We start from the raw sequence: 21,343 nt of genomic DNA on the forward strand, positions 1-21,343 counted from the left end.
TCTTCCAGACAGAGCGGTTAGTCCCAAACAAGTCGGCTTAATCTATAGCTTAATCTATAACTTAATCTGACTATAGGCATTAGGCAATACAATAGTCTAAAACTATCACTATCATTCAATCAACAGAATTCAGTACACAGTCCAATCTAGACACTCGACAGCTCGGCTGTCTTGACCACTTGGCTAACCCTAACATGGCGAAAAAAAAAGACTAAACACGTTTTAATCTCTAAGACTCTAACATAATGAGTAACTATGGGCGTAGCCAGGTGGGGGAGGTGTTGAGGTTCAACCCCCCACCCCCAAATGAAATCGGAATATAGTGACTGATTTTTTGCTTTGATTCTGTTTATTTTAGGGGAGATTTTAATACTAAACCAGCACTTGCCCCAGCGTAGCCAAGGGAGTTTTTAGTTTAAAACCCCCTACCAGTGGGTTTTGCAGTCAAACCAACCTCTTCTATAAAACAATAAAACAAAAACAAAAAGAATGCAAACGACAATACCCAAATTCCCAGAGCATAGCTAAGAAAGATTTTGATTTTAAAACCCCCTCCGAAATTTACGATAAACCCCCCTCTTCAATATAAGACTATCCATACATCAGTGACCGAATTGTATGAGCGTAGCCAAAGGGGTTTTGTGTTTAAAACCCCCCTTTAGAGGGGTTTGAAGCTAAAAAATACCTATTGAATATAAAAAAAAGCAAATTACACACTCAAAGTGCTATGATCGTAGCCATAGGGGGTTTTGAGCTTAAATCAGCATGTAATAAAGATTAATTATGTAAACACACACACACACACGCACACACACACACACATATTTTTTTTTTGCAGGGGGGGAGAAATAATTCCCCCCCCCTAAAAAAGAAATCCCCCCCCCGAAAAAAATCCTGGCTACGCCCATGTAACTATAGACCATCCAAACCGCTCTTCGTGTATTTGAACATCAGAGGGTGTCTCTAAAGGACTATTTTACTCTGAGGTGAAAAAACCCGGTAAAACACAAGATGCAAAAGTGCAAAAGACTAATGCTAAGAAACATTTCTTTCCTCAAACTGTCTAATTTTTGTAGATATTTTCATTTCCTATGTTTTCAGATGGTTTACGGTATTTGTTGGTTCTATATTCTCTGTTGTAGTCTCCTATAGTAATGTACAGTGGTGTCAATTCTTTTCTTTTTTAACCCACTCGCCAAATAGTCTGGCACTTTTCGTTTACATTGTTTCATCTTATTTGAGACCCTACTGTATTCATAGTGACCACGTGATCGTAATACCCAGAATCTAGAATCTATTGTTTTGTTGACCTAACACTATTACAATACGTCCCATTTTGTAATTGTACTTTTGTTTTGTAAGAGACCTGACCTTGTGGAGAAATAGAGGTGTACTGTTGTCCCCCCACCCCTCCTCTTGATGACTTTGAGATGACACTAATGAAATTATAATAACCAACAGGCACACAAGGGCGTCCAGTCAGGAACACTTCCGACAATATGATTGTCTACTTCGGATTGTCTCTCATCCAGATACTGGATTTAGATGAATCTAATCAAGTCTTGAAAGCCAGTATGTGGTATCGATACGTAAGTCTGCGTAGATAGAAGATCTAACGTAGTCGATGTGAATGGAATATGCTTATGCAAATATGTTGTGAAATATTTTCATCACAAAAACAACACAAAAAACTTTGACATTTCAGATTTTTTTTGGTTACGTATGTTTTAAGAGAGGCGCAGTGGCTGAGCGGTAAAGCGCTTGGATTCCGTACCGGGGTCGGGGTTCGAATCCTGGTGAAGACTGGGATTTTTAATTTTGGTATCTTCGGGTGCCTCTGAGTCCACCCAGCTCTAATCGGTACCTGACATTAGTTGGGTAAAAGTAAAGTCGGTTGGTCGTTGTGCTGGCCACACTACACCCTCGTTAACCATAGGCCACAGAAACAGATGACCTTTACATCATCTGCCCTATAAAAAAATGTTTTAAGAACTCTACAGAATTAAACTATACCAATATACTTCCATTTTTTACGTCAACTTTATAGTTGAAATATTTTTATTTCAAATATATTCATGTACAAATAGTTGATATATTAGCAGAACTCGAGTTTCAAATCCTAGTTATACAAAAATTTAGATTTGTGTTCTGAGACATGTATATTGTTGTAACTCTCTAAGGCAGGCACTCAACGAAAGACAGGTTGACAAGAGTAAACGATGTATTTATTTAGTATAACTAGCACAAGCATCAACAAATAGTAATAGTTACTAGTTAGACTTGGACGTCTGCTATAAAGTCACAGGGAGTAATATGTCTAAGTTCTAAAAGTCCTACTTCATACCAGAACACAGAACAGACCACCGACACACTTCCCAGTGTCGCTCCAGGTCTCCCACACAGTTTCCTAGTATCACACAGGACAGCACTCAGCACCAGACTGTTCAGACTCCCATGACTTTTAGCCGGCTCACAACAGTCCTTCTTCCTGTCTCAATCTGTCTTTCACTAGTCGTGTTCAGTAGTGCTCAGATGCGCACCATTAGTGTAGCGCGGGAGCGGGGTTACAACATTGCCCCCTTCTCAGATCTGTTCGTCCCGAACAGATTCAGGTGCCCTACAGGGTGGTGGACGTTGGTCAGTGCAGGTGAAGGTTGGTTTGTGGGAGCTACAGACGGCAGGGAGCATGTTCCCCACAAAGTCATCCACACTGCTCTCTGTTGGTGCCGCTTTGTCCTTCTCCAGTTGATCTGCCTTTGGTTAAGGGGGCGTCGTTTTCGTTGTCTGGCCTTTCTCTCAGTCAGCACCGACGGCAGCTTCATGGCAGGAAGAGAGGCAGTGGATGTCATGGCGGTGGTTATCAAGACCATTGGTCTTACACATTGCTCCAGCACGCTTTCTTGATGCACCGTAGGCCTCCAGGAGGCCAGGTTGTCAAACACGTCATAATCTTCAAGCGTGTCCGAAAGACATGTCTGTGGGGCACGTGGGCAACGTCCTATGTGCACAAGTTCTTCAGCTGCATGGTTCTTCTGACCACCTTCAAGGCCTCTCTCGCTGGTGAAAACAGAAGTATCGAAGTCCACTGGTTTCAGACCCTGTTGATGGGTTTCTTGACATTTGCACTCCCTTCGTGAAGCACCGCATGTACAGTTGATGCTTACCGCCTGAATGCAACAATCAAAATTCAAGTTCTCCTCGTAGGTAGATCGACAGGGGTCCTTAAGGTCCAAAATGACAGGCTCTAACGCAGGCTCAAAGTTGTCCTGCTCTGTCCGGGTCGTTGTGGCACTCAAAGCTGGTACAGCAAAAGTTTCAGTCGCGTAGCAGACTTCTATTGCTTCAACTGTCTCTTTCTGTTCATCTGCGTTTTTCTTGTTAACATTGACGCATTCTTTGTAACTATCAGTACAGCCACAGTCTTGAATGAGTAACGGTTCATTGTTGTTGAATGATGGACTCCTCTCTCTTACTGGATTGATCTGGCCTTGCACGTTACGTATCAGTTTGTCCATAGAATGATTCATCGAATCCTGGAAAGTACAAAGTTCACATAACCAGTTTTGCATGGTGTTCAGCACCTCACCAATATCTGGTTCTATCTCAAACAGGTATGTTTCCGGATCCTCCTCTTCATCAACAAGGGCCCGCCAAAGACTGGCTCTCATTTTTTCTTTGTCACAGAAGATCCTCAGCTCCCTGTCTCGGAGCTCCTCTTTTAACTGTTTACAGCTGAGTTTATCTAGCTTCCTAAGAGTTGTCATTCTTATCCTTTTGTTGAGCTGCCTAAATCCCACTTCTGACACCAGTTGTTGTAACTCTCTAAGGCAGGCACTCAACGAAAGACAGGTCGGCAACAGTAAACGATGTATTTATTTAGTATAACTAGCACAAGCATCAACAAATAGTAATAGTTACTAGTTAGATTTGGACGTCTGCTATAAAGTCACAGGGAGTAATATGTCTAAGTTCTAAGAGTCCTACTTCATACCAGAACACAGAACAGACCACCGACACACTTTCCAGTGTCGCTCCAGGTCTCCCACACAGTTTACTAGTATCACACAGGATAGCACTCAGCACCAGACTGTTCAGACTCCCATGACTTTTAGCCGGCTCACAACAGTCCTTCTTCCTGTCTCTATATGTCTTTCACTAGTCGTGTTCAGTAGTGCTCAGATGCGCACCATTAGTGTAGCGCCTGAGCGGGGTTACAACAATATATTTCATTTTTATAAACATTTTTGTAGCGCCAACACATTGAGTAAAGGTATTTAATTATATTAATGCTCTCATAAAAACTAGTTCAAATCACATCTTCACACTCAGTTGATGATTGGAATAACAACTTGCTTGAATAGGTGGCTGGGGTCATAGTCAGGATTATACCGTTCCTATTCTCTTCTATTTCTTTTGTGTTACTTTATTAGGCCGCTTCCTATTAGTCACGACTTGAATAAAGGCTATGAGGGAAATCTCTCGGTGGACATTTGGAAAAGTTTAGCTTTAGTTTTATCCCTGACCTATATCTACTTCAGAAAACAATTAATGCATTCGTAAATAAAAATGTATCTAGGTCTTAATCCTCAACAAAGATGGCTGAAGACTAAAAAACAAATTAAATATTTTCTTAGTTCAGTGTCTCTAGACCTAGCAGTTTTCTCGTTTCCATTGTAGAATGTAGAAGTAGGCGTACACGCTGCTACTTCACTAAATGCATTAGCCAGCTTGCTATAAAATTACGTACATTGAGTAGGTGAACATCGTCCCTACTGTGATGTGACAGATATGCATGGAGCAACGTTTGCTAGTCAATTATGCAAACCATTCATTTCAAGGGAACGCTGCTCAAAAGCTGAAGCTTAATTGAACTTTTGTCTGCTACTGAAAAAGTATCGTGTTTTAGAAAAATGGCATAGACAGTTATTGATGATGGCATGTTTAGCTTGAATCTAAATTAAAGAGTTGTGTATACTTTTTGTTTGTATTTTTTTAAAAGTGTTACATATGTACTGTATTTCATTGAATATAAAACATACAAATATGTCAAGTCCAACTTTGGCTTTAAGTGTAATCTAATCTGTTAATCATCTTTTGGTAACCACAGTTTCTATAATCTTTTATGTAGAGTCTGTGTTGCTTTAAAAGTGGATTCAGGCATTTAATCGTGCTATTGTAACATATATGACTGATAGAGCTAGGTAGATTATAATACAGTTGGCAACAAACTAATTTCCTTAATGCGCATGTCAACATCGGACACATTGCACGTGCCAACCACCAAGGCCTGTGTTTCTGCCACAAATCTCGTAACGCCTGTCAATGTGTCTCCAGGAATGGAATGACATCCTGCTGACCTGGGACCCAGCCATGCACGACAACATTAAGTCAGTCATGATACCCTCGGACAAAATATGGCTGCCAGACATTTTACTTTACAATTTGTAAGTCCAATGTTATGTTATAGACACTTGCCTGTCTTCAACGTTATGTTGTGTACAGTGGCCCATCTTCAATGTTATGTTGTACACAGTGGCCTGTCTTTAGTGTTATGTTGTACACAGTGGCCTGTCTTCAATGTTATGTTGTACACAGTGGCCTGTCTTCAGTGTTATGTTGTACACAGTGGCCTGTCTTCAATGTTATGTTGTACACAGTGGCCTGTCTTCAATGTTATGTTGTACACAGTGGCCTGTCTAGTACCGCACAGAATGGTCTGCGCGTGCTCAAAGCAATATGTTATTACATCATTGTAAAACAATTGTTATGGTTTCTAAAAAAAATACAATGATTCCGCCGTTACCATGGTAACCATTAAAGGAACCTGACATTAGTACATAGATGTGCAAACTAAAATTCTTTTTTTTACTTATAAAAAGGGGGGGGGGGGAGAGAGGCTTAAGTGTACTACATGGCTTTTAAAAAAAAAACAGAAAAAAAAAACAAATTTGCACTTATTAATATTTGAGCAGAAATTGGATCTACCACTCTCAATTTAATAAAGGTACAGATTTGTGACATTTGTCATTTGACTTAACAGCTGTGCAATGTGGTTCAGACAAACCATTTAAACAAATGTGGATGAAATGGTGGAACAGATTTAAACTCGTTCTAAATTAGTTACGTCCTAGTGCTACTATGCTCTGATTCTATGCATGCGCAAGTGACTCTATATTTAAAGATCATAGAATGGCATGCGCGAGTTATGCCCCATTACAATTTCATTAATGCCCAATTAATAACCAATGTAAAATATCAGGCTCTTCTGCCACAGTCCACCACAAAAGCTAGGTTTCTTTTAGCCTGTGAAATGCAGTCAGGGAATGCATGTCTCCATGTCCCCCCGCCCAAAAAAAAACAAATAAGTTGGTTATCACAGTACTAGAGAATAAAATCTCCATGCCCAATCTATCACATTAACTATTTAGAAAGACATAAACTACTAGACATTGAGCGATTGAACACTTTGGTATCGATTGACATACAGCACAGTATCTCATTTTAAAATAATTGAACTTATACTTGTACATTTAATGAAAGCAACCTAGACAAATCGTTTTAGAAGGCCTGAACAGTGACATGCAACGTCACAAACTGTGGGCAGTTTTGACCAATAGCTCGTTGCCACGTCACTGGTCTTTACGACGTGGTAACCAGCTATTGATCTAAACTTCCCACAGGTTGTGATGTTGCAGATCAGTGTTGAGGCCTTCTAAAATGATTGGTCTCGTAGCAACTCAACGAAAGAGGCTAGAGGACGGATTTATAATAAAAAATGAGGTGAAGATGATCTACCACTACATTCACCACTCCTTCCTGCCACTCCACGCCTTCAGCGCCGCGCCGTATATCTCCAACAACACTATTCCACGGCGACATCCTCTTTAAGTTACCAGGCTGGACGAACGGCGACTCTTTCATCTTGTTCCAGAACGCAGGATTCTGCGATTTCTTTCTTGGGAAGAAGGAAGTTTTGTCTGTATAAACAGAGCACCATAAACATTGGTACAAGTTACACCATGCTCAAACAATACGAGAAAGTTTTGCATGTAAGAACTATCGGCCTTATGTTGTCTGTTTAGCACTTTGAGTGTACATGAAAAATTAAGCTCATAGACACATGGTGTTTCTACGACAGTGTAAAACATTCTAAGATGGAGTTACTCTTATTTTACGTATCATGTTTATCCAATAAGCTTTTGAACTGTTGGTGCGCACCCCTGTGCTAGTTGGAAGGGAAGTTTTTGAATCATAAATTTGTTATAAAATTTTATATAAATATGTTGTTGTTTTTCTCAATTTACCCTAAAATGCATATTTACATATTCAGCCTTTTGTTTTAAAGATTGTACAATCGAAATGTTTTTGTTTACTTCTGAAATGTTTCTTTCTCACAATTCCTTCACTCCATCTAGTCTGATGCATTATATGTTTCTGTTATACAGTGCAGATGACCGCTTGAAAGAACAGAGAGACGCCCTGTGTATAGTCCAGCACACGGGGGACGTCCAGTGGATGCCCCAAGCCATTCTCCGCAGCTCCTGCTCCATAGACACCAAGTACTTCCCCTTTGACCTCCAGACCTGCTGGCTCAAGTTTGGCTCCTGGACTTACAATGGGAACAAATTAAATGTGGAGTTCGTGGCACAGCACGCCTTTGATTTGAGTGACTATGTGGTCAGTACAATACCATTGTGCACTTTATATTTAGGGTTTCTCAGTTTGTACACTTAGGACCTAACAGCGATGTAGTCTGCACCTATCAAGTAGTCAAGTGAAAAAAGTTTATTTTCTTATCTTTATTTGGCGAGACCATTGGTTCCTGAACTTTTTTTCTTAACGGAATACATTCTGAGTATTTAGCGGAACACTTCGTACATTCTGAGCATTTAGCGGAACACTTCGTACATTCTGAGTATTTAGCGGAACACTTCGTACATTCTGAGTATTTAGCGGAACACTTCGTACATTCTGAGTATTTAGCGTAACACTTCGTACATTCTGAGTATTTAGCGGAACACTTCGTACATTCTGAGTATTTAGCGGAACACTTCGTACATTCTTAGTATTTAGCGGAACACTTCGTACATTCTGAGTATTTAGCGTAACACTTCGTACATTCTGAGTATTTAGCGGAACACTTCGTACATTCTGAGTATTTAGCGGAACACTTTGCTTATTTTTAGCGGCCCCCGAAAGGGGAAAAGACGCTATTTGTTTGGAGTGAAATGTCTGTCCGTCCCGTTTAGATCACGTAAACAAGAAAAGATAGTGAAAATCTGACATCATAATCTATTAGTCCATTCAAAGTTCTGATGCAACGGTTACTTTTTTCTTTTCTAAAATCGAAAAATCTAATTTTTTAAATCACTTACGCAAGCAGTTTTTTAATAAAAATACACCACTTTTACAACTATTCACTATTAATAGTAACAAACACTTGAGGCTCTTTATTTGGGGAATGTACAATATATCATATCTTTAACACATTTATGCAAATGGTTTTAGATTTTTTGTTAAAATTTTTTTTTACATATTTATTGCTACGTTATGCAAGTTCTATCCTACTAACCACTACATTTACCCAAAAATAAATGTTTACTTTTTGAAGAGAAAAAAATATATTTAGTATATATATTTATAAGTTGGTCATAATTTAAAACAACAATTAATAAGTAGGTTTTCATATTAACGCGTGAACTCCATGCGCACCACGCATACATATAGCACGCATCTAAAGGAATTTTTTTTTATTTTTTTTTTACGGAAATGTTTTTTTTTTTGTTTTTTTTTTTTGAGGATTTGAATAAGAGATTGACACTTTACAAAACAATTAGATCAATTAGATATTCATTATAAGACATCAATTAGGCCAGGTTCACAACTAACTTCACATTCACTTTCACCTATCCTTTGGTTTGTTGGACCGCTGGGGCACCACACAAGATCTGTCAACCTTCTTTCTCCTTTTTTCTCTGTCATTTGTCTTCAACCAAATTTAATTCTGATATCCTTTCTGAAAATATTGAAACCTGCCTTTTTACCTGCCTGGGTGGACCACTTCGGGCCCGATTTTGAGTTTGTGTTTCCACACAAACTGTCTTTGTAACCTTGTTTTTAAATAGATTAATTAACGTTGTGGCCTACTCATTCCAGTAGTTCATGGAACACCTATTAGGGTTTCGCGGAACACTGTTTGGGAAGCACTGAAATGTTAATATTCCGGGTACTCGGAACGTCCCACTGACATCTCTTGTAACGCGTGCTAGATGCAATGCTACGTCTGTGAAACTGTTTCATTTAAAACAACGATAAGATGTGATGAGGAGCAGTCAGTAGTGTCACAAGTCTAGTTTAAATGTAAGTAGAAACGAAGGTATAAGTTGGAGGATGAATAGTGCATCATTGTTTCTGTTACGGTAGCATATGAACTAGAAACATCACAGAAATAAGCTGCGAGATAAAGACTTTTTAAAATATGTACATTTTAGAAAACAAAATAAAGCAGAAAACAGGGGGAGCTACAAAGCTTCGTCTCTAGATCGCGATGACTGTCCTCCCTTGAGTTGTTAGTGAATGTCTCCGCCCTCTTTCTTTTGTCTGTCATTGTGAATGTCAATCAGTAAATCCTTATGAGCAGATCCCAAGAACTTTGTGTCTTAAAAGTGCAAAGTCTACCGTTACTTAAGAGGGACAGACTGGACGAAGTGATTGAGCTTCTGGTGGAAGCGTTGACATCGTTTTGTTTTTTGTGACCAGATGAAGTAACTGAATTCCTCGAGTTAATACTTTACTGGATTCTAATGAATACTTGATTCTAATGAATACTTCATTCAACTGTAGAAAATAAATGGAGCTTATAGTTGTGCTGGGCACATAATGCCCTCGAATTATGTTTTCCTTTCGACTTTGGTAGAATGAGAGATTGAATCAGTCTCATGTCTGGCAATTAAAAAAAAAGGTTTTAAAACTATATAGATCTATGTTTTGTTAATAGGCGCAGACTACTAGCGTTCTACCTACCATACAGCGTTTGGACGTTCTTAGTGTCTTGTTAACCAAGGCATTTTTTTTCTCCTCTTTGGCAGCCCCTATGTAGAACCCAGTGTGAGACTCCTCCAATGTCCCATCGATTCTTTCCACCATGTCTCATCATATCTTTCGGCTTGATCAGTTTTATCATAACCTTCGCTTTTAAAACAATGATTCACATCAAAATGAAGAAATTTGGCGCTATTTTTTTATTCAATCAACGAGTTATAATTTTCAGCAAAGATTAGTTCAAATCTAAAAAATAATTTCATTTTGATGGCGTCTTTAACGAGCAAACAGAACTCATGCTATCTACATGCTGAACTTCTCTTTTACTAGGCCACATTACAATGACGAATATAATATTAGAGAATGACAAAAACTAATGATCGTAAAAAAACGATGCACCTTCAAAAAAAAAAAAAAAATTCGGCTTGCACTAGATCCGGATCTCTATACTCCTTAATAAACCCTAACTTATGATATGTTCAGACTATGTCTCGTCTTGTTATGTTCAGCCACTGACTGCACAGCAAATTAAACTTATTGTTGCAACAGCCAACAGCTACTAGATTTATTAATAAACTACAACTCTCTATGGGATACGTGGTGGCTGAATAGTAAAGCGCTTGGCTTCAGAACCTGGGGGCCAAGTTTGAATCTCGGTAAAGAGACAGGGATTTTAAATTTCCGGATTCTTTTACGCCCCTGAGTAGTGTAAAGTAAAGGCGGTTGCGTTGGCCACAAGACACCCTCGTTAACCGTCAGCCAAAGAAACAGATGACCTTTACATATAGATTGTAATATCTAAAAGGGATACTTACAATTCTTCATACATTTATCATTGAAATATAAACACTCATTATCTCTAATAAACATTGCAAATTAATAAAGCAAGACAGCCTGCCATGGTCCGTCATCAGATAAATGTAAAAGCGATATGTAACACTTAAATAAACACAGGCCGCCATGTAAGGCAATGAAATGGTGTATCAGTTACTGTTGGATTTTGCTAGGAAATAAATAGTTGACGTATAAATTGTAACGGTAATCTCTGGTAACGACCAAGAAATGAGGTTTAAGTCTTTATTAACTGTTAATTTAAGTTAGTCACGACGGCCCCACTATGTATGTATCTGATAGTACAGTAGTTAGATCTGGTTAGATATAGTGTATCCAATGATCAATGTTGTAGCCCTAGACCAAAATCGAATCTTATTTAACCCAGTTCCTCTCCCACCTCCTCTACGCTGTCCTGTTCTTTCCCTTATATGCACTCGAATTAGTCTCGAGTTGTTACGCCTGGAGAGAGCTTGGTTCAATTCTTTCACGAGTGATGTACACATCTTATTAAACACTGTAAAATAATTACATTTACTAATTACTTTTGTTATAGATCTTGACACATTCAACAAAATGTTGTATATTTTTATATACTACCAGAAAATGTTCTTTAAAAAAAAAAGAAAGAATGTAGTATAGTATGAAGTCTAGAATGATTGAAGAATGATGAAGACATTTTAATAAAATCGATATCTTCTAAATATTGAATGGATGGAAGGTGTCAGTTAGGTGAACACGTTTTGCTGTATCACGCGATGCACACGTCAATGACTCACGATTTGAATACATAAAATGTTTACGGCAAATTAAGTTCAAGAAGATACTCGTATGTACGAGTCAGTCTCCTGTTTAAATAAATAAGTTAATTAGCATCGCTGCTAATATTAGACTTTGGAATTTCCTTGGTACAAAAACAAGATTTCCAGCTATTTCTGAGACTTTGAGTATTTAAACAAGGGAAGACATCAAGGGAAGTCGTTGAGTTATTCAAGTCAAGTCTACATTCTTAAATCTAATAGTGAATTTACATTTTATTAAGTATTTATAGTGTGTATCTCATAGTTTCGTGACACCGAATTGAGGAATAGAATTGTTTCATTTCGTAAAGGATCTGTTTCTAAAATCAGACATGTATCTCCGGCTATATGGTGGGCATTGAGTTACGAAACATAGTTCTGTAAGATAATTAAGCACATTTCAAATACGCAATCCAATCTCACCGGGCAGTAAGCGCCATACATTTTCAGACAACGGACATACGTTTGTAAAGAGGGGAAAATGTGTGAGTTTGTTTTCCGTGATTGCATGCTGAATATTACTGACTTGGAGAGAGAGAGAGAGAAAGAGAGAATGAGAGAGAGAGAGAGAACGTCTCTTCTACATCATCTTTGTTTTTCATTAAGAGTAAATCAATAAAAAAAAAGATAGCCTCGACCAACTTTGAAACTAATTTGACCCTGACCTCTACCAGACACACAGAAACAACTTCAACCAGGCCTCGTGTGTGTGTGTGAGAGAGTCGAGGGGAAAAAGAGAAACAAAATATAATTCGTCTTCACTCTCATCTGTCCCTTAGTTTGTTGGACCATTGGGGCACCACACATGATTTGTTGACCATCTTTCTCTTATATTTTTACTTAAATCTAATATCGATTATATCGGTGTGTGGGGGGGGGGGGGAGGATTCTAGATCTGGAAGTAGATCTAGATCTAGACTAAATCTTAAGAGTTTTAAATTAGAATTATATGTCTAGTGTAGGATCTAGATGTCCATATAATAACAAGGTTACAAAGAAAGTTTGTGTGAAAACACAAACTCAAAATCGGCCCCCGAAGTGGTCCACGCAGGCAGGCTTCAATATTTTCAGAAAGAACATCCAAATGAAATTATATCAAAGACGAATGAGAGATAAGAATTGAGAAAGAAGGTTAACAGATCTTGTGTGGTGCCCCAACGGTCCAGCAGATCAAAGGATAGGTGCAAGTGAATGCAAAGTTAGATGTGAACCTGGCCTAACTAGTTCCCCTTTCAGACCTTGTGGTCTATAGGGCAGATGATGTAAAGTTCATCTGTTTTTGTGGCCTACGATTAGCGAGGGTGTCATGTAGCCAGCACAACGACCAACCGCTTTTACTTTTCCCAAACTAATGTCAGGTACCCATTAGAGCTGGGTGGACTCAGAGGCGCCCAAGGATTCCGAAGTTAAAAATCCCATTCTTAACCAGGATTCGAACCCGGGACCCCCGGTTCGGAAGCCAAGCGCTTTACTGCTCTCCTGGCCTAACTGAAGTCTTATAATTGATGTTATTCTTTTGAAAAGGCTCAATGTCATATTAGAATATCTTGCGAATTGATACCAATGGAAAATGAAGTTTACAAGATTGCTATTCGTTTTTAATTAGGTCTAACTTATAATGCATACTAATTAGCTTTAAAAAACTGCTTGCATAACTGATTTTAAAAATTAGATTTTTCGCTTTCAGGAAAAAAAAAAGTAGCCGTTGCATCAGAACTTTGAATGGTCTAAAATATTGTGATGTCGGATTTTCAATATCTTTTCTAGTTTACGATATCTAAACGAGACGGACGGACAGACATTTCACACAAAACTAATAGCGTCTTTTCCCCTTTCGGGGGCCGCTAAAAATACCAATGAATAATCGCACTAACATGCATTCCCCGCTGGCCGAATCGGTAACATCCTTCGTTTAAGAAGCTGACGTGTTAACATATCGGGCTCAGTACCTGGTTTGTACCATACATTTTTACATTATTTTTTAAATATTTTATTAAATTTTTATTTTTATATTTGAGGCATGTTGTCTTTTTCAAAAATGAATTTTTAAATGTTTTTCTTGATCGCTGTAGACAAAATTTTTGCATAACAGAAACCCTGTAGATTACGATCAAATCTGATTCTCAATGCTATGAGCTCAATAAACATCCCGCCTGTTTCGTATGTGCACTACACATAATCCCATTCTATCCCCATACAGCTCAGTAACGAGTGGGACATAGTGGACAACACAGCGGTCAGAAATGTCAAGTACTACAACTGTTGTCCAGAACCTTTTCCAGACCTGACCTTTCATCTGACCTTAAAAAGAAAGACGGCTTTCTACACGTTTATACTGATTCTTCCATGTACACTTTTGTCTCTTCTCACCTTGGTCATCTTCTGGGTCCCGCCAGAGTCTCCGGCCAAGTTACAGCTAGGTAGGTCATGTAGGTATTGAATTTTAAAAACTGTAGATTTAATAACATAATCCTAAGCATATGGAATTGAAACAGCGTGGTTGAGAAGCTAAGTTGAAGTTGAACTTTGGCTTGGCTTGGCTACCTATGAAGGTGCCTCGAGGTTCGACACCCGACTCGGGCAGAGTTGTGTTTACTGAGGGCCTAAAGGCAGTTTGGGAAAACCTTCTTTCAGATACCCCCTCCCCCACAGGTCCACAAAATGAGATTGGACAATAGCGCTCTGAGCATGCTATAAGCATGAAAGTAGCGCTATATAAAAGCTATAATTTATTTATCTATTTAAACACCAGATATTGTCTTTGTAATGATGTGATTGTTTACAATAATCAATATTAAAAGGATGGTAAAATTAAACATGTAGATATATGTTTGTCAAATTATTTTATTTTTACAATACCTGTATTTAAGTTGTGGACACTTTTAGATTGGTGGGTAGGTGGAACCTGGACACTGATTTCGAAAACTGCTTTAACGATTTTCCTAGAAATTTAATAGTTGATGTATATCGCCGAGAAAAGAATCACTAGCTCGTTAGCCACACTAGGAAAAAAAATTATTTGACTGCTATAATTTTTCAAACTAAAGAAATAAATCATTTTAAATTTGGCTAGAGAACGGGAACATATTTATCTAGAACGTACTCTTCGTCTTCGGGTATTTCCGCATTCCTTGAAAAGTTGAAGAACTAAATGGTCAGCAACATTGTGCGCATCGTGTTCTATGTCTAGATCTAAAGGAACTATCATTGGAATAGTATAAAGTGTAGTAGATCTAAACTATTCCTTCACTAAACCAGGATTCTTTCTTGGAGCCTGGAGGGAAGGTATGCAAGAGAGGATGGAAGGGCTAAAAATGTTCCATTGTTTTTTTTCTAGAGACACACGATTGTTCAATAAGTTGTATGAGGCTGAGGAAATATATATATTTTTTTTAAAGTAATTTAACTGTTTATCTTGTTGAATATTGTTGATAATACTTCATCTGAAAAGCAACCATTTTGCCTTAAATCATATGTATTGAATTATATTGATTAGACATATCATATTTTAGACATATAGCGCTGTGTTCTGACAACTTTTTTCAAAAGAGAGCGTGTTTTTTTTTTTTTTAAAGTGGAACACCTTAGGTTCCAGGACTTCTAAAACATTAGAAATGTAACCATTTTTATGTAGTTACCATTAGTTGAAAAGCTTTAATTTATGTGTTTGATCAAAGATGGAATAACGTTCTACCTACAAACAGCTATGAATAGTGTTTAATGTTTTATCGTCAATAAATGCGAACATAATATTTCTACAGGAATGAGTGTCTTTGTCGCTTTCTTCTTTCTACTTCTCGTGCTGGCTGATTTCACCCCACGGGCCGCGGCTTCTATACCTCTTATTGGTAAGTAGCACAATTGTTTGACGAAGTAGGTTACATCTCATGTCTTGGTCTTATGACAATAGGGCTATTAAAACAATTACCTTATTTGAAAATTTAAACTATTTGTTTGAATGCATGTTTCAGGGGCGTACTTCTGCCTGAGTTTGGTCATGATAACCTTGTCCACAGTGTTGGCCTGTGTAGTAGCCAATATGTATATGAGAGGTGTCAGGGTGGACAGACCGCCCAGATGGATGCGATCGGTTAGTAACAAATTTCTTCGCCGGCTTATTGCTCTGCAAAGTTTGACTTGTTGGTCTTTACAGTACAGCCTCTGACATCAGCCTTTTCATGTATACGTCGAACATATCACAACATGTTATACATTCCGAGTCTGTTAGTAGTGTCTGATAATTATCATACCTTAAGCCTACGTACTTTTAACATATCACTATAATATCACCTTCCTATAGAACATTTATATACAGGACGCTGAACATTGAATCCCTTTATAATTGATATTTCTTCTTACAATATAAAACAACATATGTCGGGTTATAGTTAAATAAAACAAACAAATCATTTTATTATTAAGCAGAAAACAATCACAGGATTACATTCTTGTTTGTTATTCTGAACCGAAGATTATTAAAAGAGAGCCTTTGTTCTTCTGAATAAATTCTTTTATCTAATTGTGCTATGTAACAAAGTCTTTCTCTATTTGTAACAAAGTCTTTCTCTATTTGTGCAATATAACAAAGTCTTTCTCTATTTGTGCTATATAACAAAGTCTTTCTCTATTTGTGCTATATAACAAAGTCTTTCTCTAATTGTGCTATACAACAAAGTCTTTCTCTATTTGTGCTATATAACAAAGTCTTTCTCTATTTGTGCTATATAACAAAGTCTTTCTCTATTTGTGCTATATAACAAAGTCTTTCTCTAATTGTGCTTTACAACAAAGTCTTTCTCTAATTGTGCTATATAACAAAGTCTTTATCTGATTGTGCTATATAACAAAGTCTTTCTCTATTTGTAACAAAGTCTTTCTCTAATTGTGCTATACAACAAAGTCTTTCTCTATTTGTGCTATATAACAAAGTCTTTCTCTATTTGTGCTATATAACAAAGTCTTTCTCTAATTGTGCTTTACAACAAAGTCTTTCTCTAATTGTGCTATATAACAAAGTCTTTCTCTATTTGTGCTATATAACAAAGTCTTTCTCTGATTGTGCTATATAACAAAGTCTTTCTCTATTTGTAACAAAGTCTTTCTCTATTTGTAACAAAGTCTTTCTCTATTTGTGCTATATAACAAAGTCTTTCTCTAATTGTACTATATAACAAAGTCTTTCTCTATTTGTGCTATATAACAAAGTCTTTCTCTATTTGTGCTATATAACAAAGTCTTTCTCTAATTGTGCTTTACAACAAAGTCTTTCTCTAATTGTGCTATATAACAAAGTCTTTCTCTATTTGTGCTATATAACAAAGTCTTTCTCTGATTGTGCTATATAACAAAGTCTTTCTCTATTTGTAACAAAGTCTTTCTCTATTTGTAACAAAGTCTTTCTCTATTTGTGCTATATAACAAAGTCTTTCTCTAATTGTACTATATAACAAAGTCTTTCTCTATTTGTGCTATATAACAAAGTCTTTCTCTAATTGTGCTATATAACAAAGTCTTTCTCTATTTGTGCTATATAACAAAGTCTTTCTCTATTTGTGCTATATAACAAAGTCTTTCTCTAATTGTGCTATATAACAAAGTCTTTCTCTATTTGTGCTATATAACAAAGTCTTTCTCTATTTGTAACAAAGTCTTTCTCTATTTGTAACAAAGTCTTTCTCTATTTGTAACAAAGTCTTTCTCTATTTGTGCTATATAACAAAGTCTTTCTCTATTTGTAACAAAGTCTTTCTCTATTTGTGCTATATAACAAAGTCTTTCTCTATTTGTAACAAAGTCTATCTCTATTTGTGCTATATAACAAAGTCTTTCTCTAATTGTGCTATATAACAAAGTCTTTCTCTATTTGTGCTATATAACAAAGTCTTTCTCTATTTGTAATAAAGTCTTTCTCTATTTGTGCTATATAACAAAGTCTTTCTCTATTTGTGCTATATAACAAAGTCTTTCTCTATTTGTAACAAAGTCTTTCTCTATTTGTAACAGTCTTTCTCTATTTGTGCTATATAACAAAGTCTTTCTCTATTTGTGCTATATAACAAAGTCTTTCTCTAATTGTGCTAGAAAACAAAGTCTTTATCTAAGTGTGCTATATGTGTGTGTCTTTCAGTGCACTGTGAGTGGAGTGGCTAAATTATTTGGAGTGGACGTACCATGCTCAGCTGGACATTTGAACAGGAAAGAGAAAAACTGTGAACAATGGTCAACCAACAATGGCTCACGAAATGTCCACAAACTAGGTCAATTAGGGTCTCTTTCTATTGGATATATCTCTATTGTAGCTGTAGTTCAAATATCTTGAGATTTTAAACTCAGAATTGTGCCCACTGTAATGAGGTATTCTTAATAGTCTAATGAAATACACAAATACAATTTTGCTACTTGAACAGTTAATATTTATAGATTAAAAGCTTGTGAATTTGTACAAAGTTTAAATGATTAGGGTTGAGAAAGGACTTAATAAATGTCATATTTGAAGAAAGTTGAGAAGTATAAATATAATGAAGTTTCTACTAAATGATGAATTACATTGACTTTTGATGTCGTCACTTGTATACAGTCTCTACAATTATAATCAGATTTAAGGCTATTTCTCAGATACATAAAACATAGTTAAACATAATATTATAGGAATATTTTTAAAATATCTACAGTTTAGCAGACAGCCCTTTTTATAACAAAGCTTATATCAAATCACTCTGTCCGTCCCAGAGGCGGCCTTAGAGCGGGACCTGGGCGAATGTTATGAGTAGCCCTGAGCGTAAGGGAAGACTATATATCTTACTACGTTACGCTAATAAGATCGTCCGCCTCTAACGCTGAAGGCCTTATTTTTGTTACAAAACATGCTACCTTACGTCAGTACTGTACTATTGACTTTTTAACTTCATTAACACGAAGTGTTCTTCAACTTCTAGTTCTGATACGTCCACAAAACGCTACGTAAAAGACATCTGCTCTTTGTGGCTAACATCAATCGTGCAGTCAAGGATGACGAGAAAATATGCCATCAGGTCCATACGCTCGTTTTGAATCCTATATCCGAGGTACTGGTCGTGTTCTTTAGCGTTCTTAATTTATCGTTTTGGTTGAATTGGTCAGGCATCTCAACCAAGCCTAAAAACTGACCGTTCTTCGGCCTATTAAGTTTCTCTGTTCTCCCATGATTCTTTTTTTTCTTGTTTGTTTTTGCAAGATACTAAACAATAGCTAGGATTCTTGCTAAGACTGCGCGCCAATGCAGTTTTTATTTTCTAATTTGTTCTAGTATCAAGTTATCTATTGCGCTACCATTGGACATTCTCAGAGGTTTATTCCACCACACTGACACATAATTATAGGCCTAAGTAAGGACGGCTGCCTGGCCGTGCGGTATGTGCGCTGGACTGCTGTTCAGTCGTCTCGATAGTCACGGGTTCATACCCTGCTCGCTGCCACCCCCCGGTCGTACTGCGGGAGGTTTTGACTGCATTTAATCTTTGGTATAATTTTTTGGTTCATTGACTTTCGCAGATCCGACTTTCTAATGAAAAAAATACTTCCGAGTTTTTTTTTTTTTTTTTTTTTTACATTGAAACACGGGTTTTCACACAGTTACCCGATTATACACACAGTAGCTTATTGTGGACAAAATGAATACGTCATCGTCAAACTTTCTGGATGCTGATTGGTCGAAATAATTATAAGAGCTAGGCCAAAGTAAAAAAACAAGGAATCCTTCTTACCCTCGACCTTTTGTTTTCTATGGCAGACTAAAGTAACAGTATATTTACTGTATATGTGCCAATTTCTTTTATATTGTAATGCGACATTACAGTTCGGTATACTCTTTATTTATAAAAGAAATTATTTTGATTGGTTGCTTCCGAATACGTGTTTTTTTTTTTATGGCAAGGTGAACTGTTAAACAGTGATAGCCGCTTAGATGTCCAGGCCTTAAGATGCTGTCTTTACCGAAACTGAACGGTATTTCGAAACTAAAGATGTCATGTTAAGAGCTTACATGGTAATTGGTATCATATAGATGCCAGGAAATAGAGAGCGATCGCCCCCACTTCCCACCCCCTAAGGCCGCTACTGCGTTTGTCTGTCTATCTGTCTGTCTATCTGTCTGTCTGTCTGGTAAAACGTTTGTACACACTACTTCTCCAACACCCAATCTCGGATCAAGTTGAAATTAATTATTTCTTGTACCTGACAAAACAAGAATCGAAAAAAAATTAGTTACTTAATTATTGGTTATTAATTATTTTGATTGGTATCGAACAAGGGAAAGTAGTTATACAAGACAGATGTGGTGGTATAAGTTGAATTAGTGCCCGTTAGGGCGTCGCTTAAAAGTTTGAAGCAATTTATAGCTATGAAACCTTCTATTTTTATAACCTTTTCACTGGCACGATGGTTAGTGTGTTGGCTTTAGGATGCTCGACCCCTTAAGCTCGTATTCAAAGTTGTACAACTGTTTTTTTAAAAGTCAAGTACATTTACACAACGTTCACGTCAACCTTTACACACCTCCACCCTCAGCCCCTTTTCCCAACTGGTCCAGATAAGTTATAAGTTCATAGATCAGTGAGAAATCTAAAAGCATGAAATTAAACAAAATCAATTGGTAAAAATATTTCTAATCACACAGATTTATTATTGTAAGTCTAGCTTTGTTAAAAATGTAATCACATGACTCTCCAATCTAATTGATCCATTACACTTAGTATAGTCGTTGTTGTTTGTTTTAAAGTATGTTTTGTATATTTGTCTTGTTTCTTGTCTTCGCGTTGAGAAAGTTCTGATCCCTAATATATATGTCTGTGTTCTGAACGTTAATTATGATTTTTAATTGATATGCACACAGCTACTTTTTAAAGTTTCTAATTTGTACTTTGACATTTTATTTACAGACGACTTTAAAATGGCCAAAGTTCGTCTTCTGGACAATGGAATAAATCCCCGGATGTTTGCACAACCAGAAGTGTTCGAGACCCCTGAACGTGACCTTGACCTAAGTCCAGATAAGTTAGCTTCTGCTGCATTAGTTGAAGAAGTGAGAAAAATTCATGAACTATTACTCGGCCACCAGGAAAAGAAACATTTAGTAGAGGTTCAAACCAAATACCTCAAGGAATGGCAGCTAATCGCCTGCATCACAGACCGCATTTTTTTCACTGGCTACTTGGCTGTTAATATTATCACTATTATTGTTTTGTTCTGTGGAACATGAAAATAACAAAAGCTTATGATAAAGTATTAGGGAACTCATTTATTTATGTTTATATAGAAAAGTGCATGAACGGAATAAACAGCATCCCTTTTTTTATATATAAAATACGCTGCACTATGTCTACTCTGAAAGGTTTAAACAAAGCCATGCAACTGAAGTAAAAAGAAATGTTTGATCCCCAGGCGGTGGCGGAGGGCTTAAATATATCCTAGGGCCCCCACAATGGTTTAAGGTCTTAGGCACTTTAAGGAATATTTATCCAACGTTTCATCAAAGTGTTTTGATTTCTTGAAGGGACTTACATGCAACTTTATAGTGTGATTGGAATGTTTAGTTCATTTTGTGCTACTTATATGCTCGACCTGTTTTGTGAAGCCTTCTATGTTTCAATAAAACTTATAGTCAAATAAAATGAAGCCTTCTATGTTTCAATAAA

The 21,343-nt window shown here is 37.0% G+C and overlaps 1 protein-coding gene across 1 annotated transcript in view; it reads left to right on the forward strand.

Annotated features, from left to right (window-relative positions):
- Positions 1–20,931, forward strand: part of LOC106064679 (neuronal acetylcholine receptor subunit alpha-9-like) — a 33,011-nt gene extending 12,080 nt beyond the window's left edge. The window contains exons 3-10 of the mRNA XM_013223283.2: positions 1,462–1,589; positions 5,335–5,444; positions 7,446–7,677; positions 13,873–14,092; positions 15,434–15,520; positions 15,644–15,762; positions 17,800–17,929; positions 20,588–20,931. Coding sequence (XP_013078737.2) covers positions 1,462–1,589; positions 5,335–5,444; positions 7,446–7,677; positions 13,873–14,092; positions 15,434–15,520; positions 15,644–15,762; positions 17,800–17,929; positions 20,588–20,907 — 1,346 coding nt within the window. The 3' untranslated portion in view covers positions 20,908–20,931. The remainder of the gene's footprint in view (positions 1–1,461; positions 1,590–5,334; positions 5,445–7,445; positions 7,678–13,872; positions 14,093–15,433; positions 15,521–15,643; positions 15,763–17,799; positions 17,930–20,587) is intronic.
- The last annotated feature ends 412 nt before the right edge of the window (positions 20,932–21,343 follow it).

Source organism: Biomphalaria glabrata, chromosome 2 (genome assembly GCF_947242115.1).
Source record: "Biomphalaria glabrata chromosome 2, xgBioGlab47.1, whole genome shotgun sequence".
NCBI lineage: Eukaryota > Metazoa > Mollusca > Gastropoda > Planorbidae > Biomphalaria > Biomphalaria glabrata.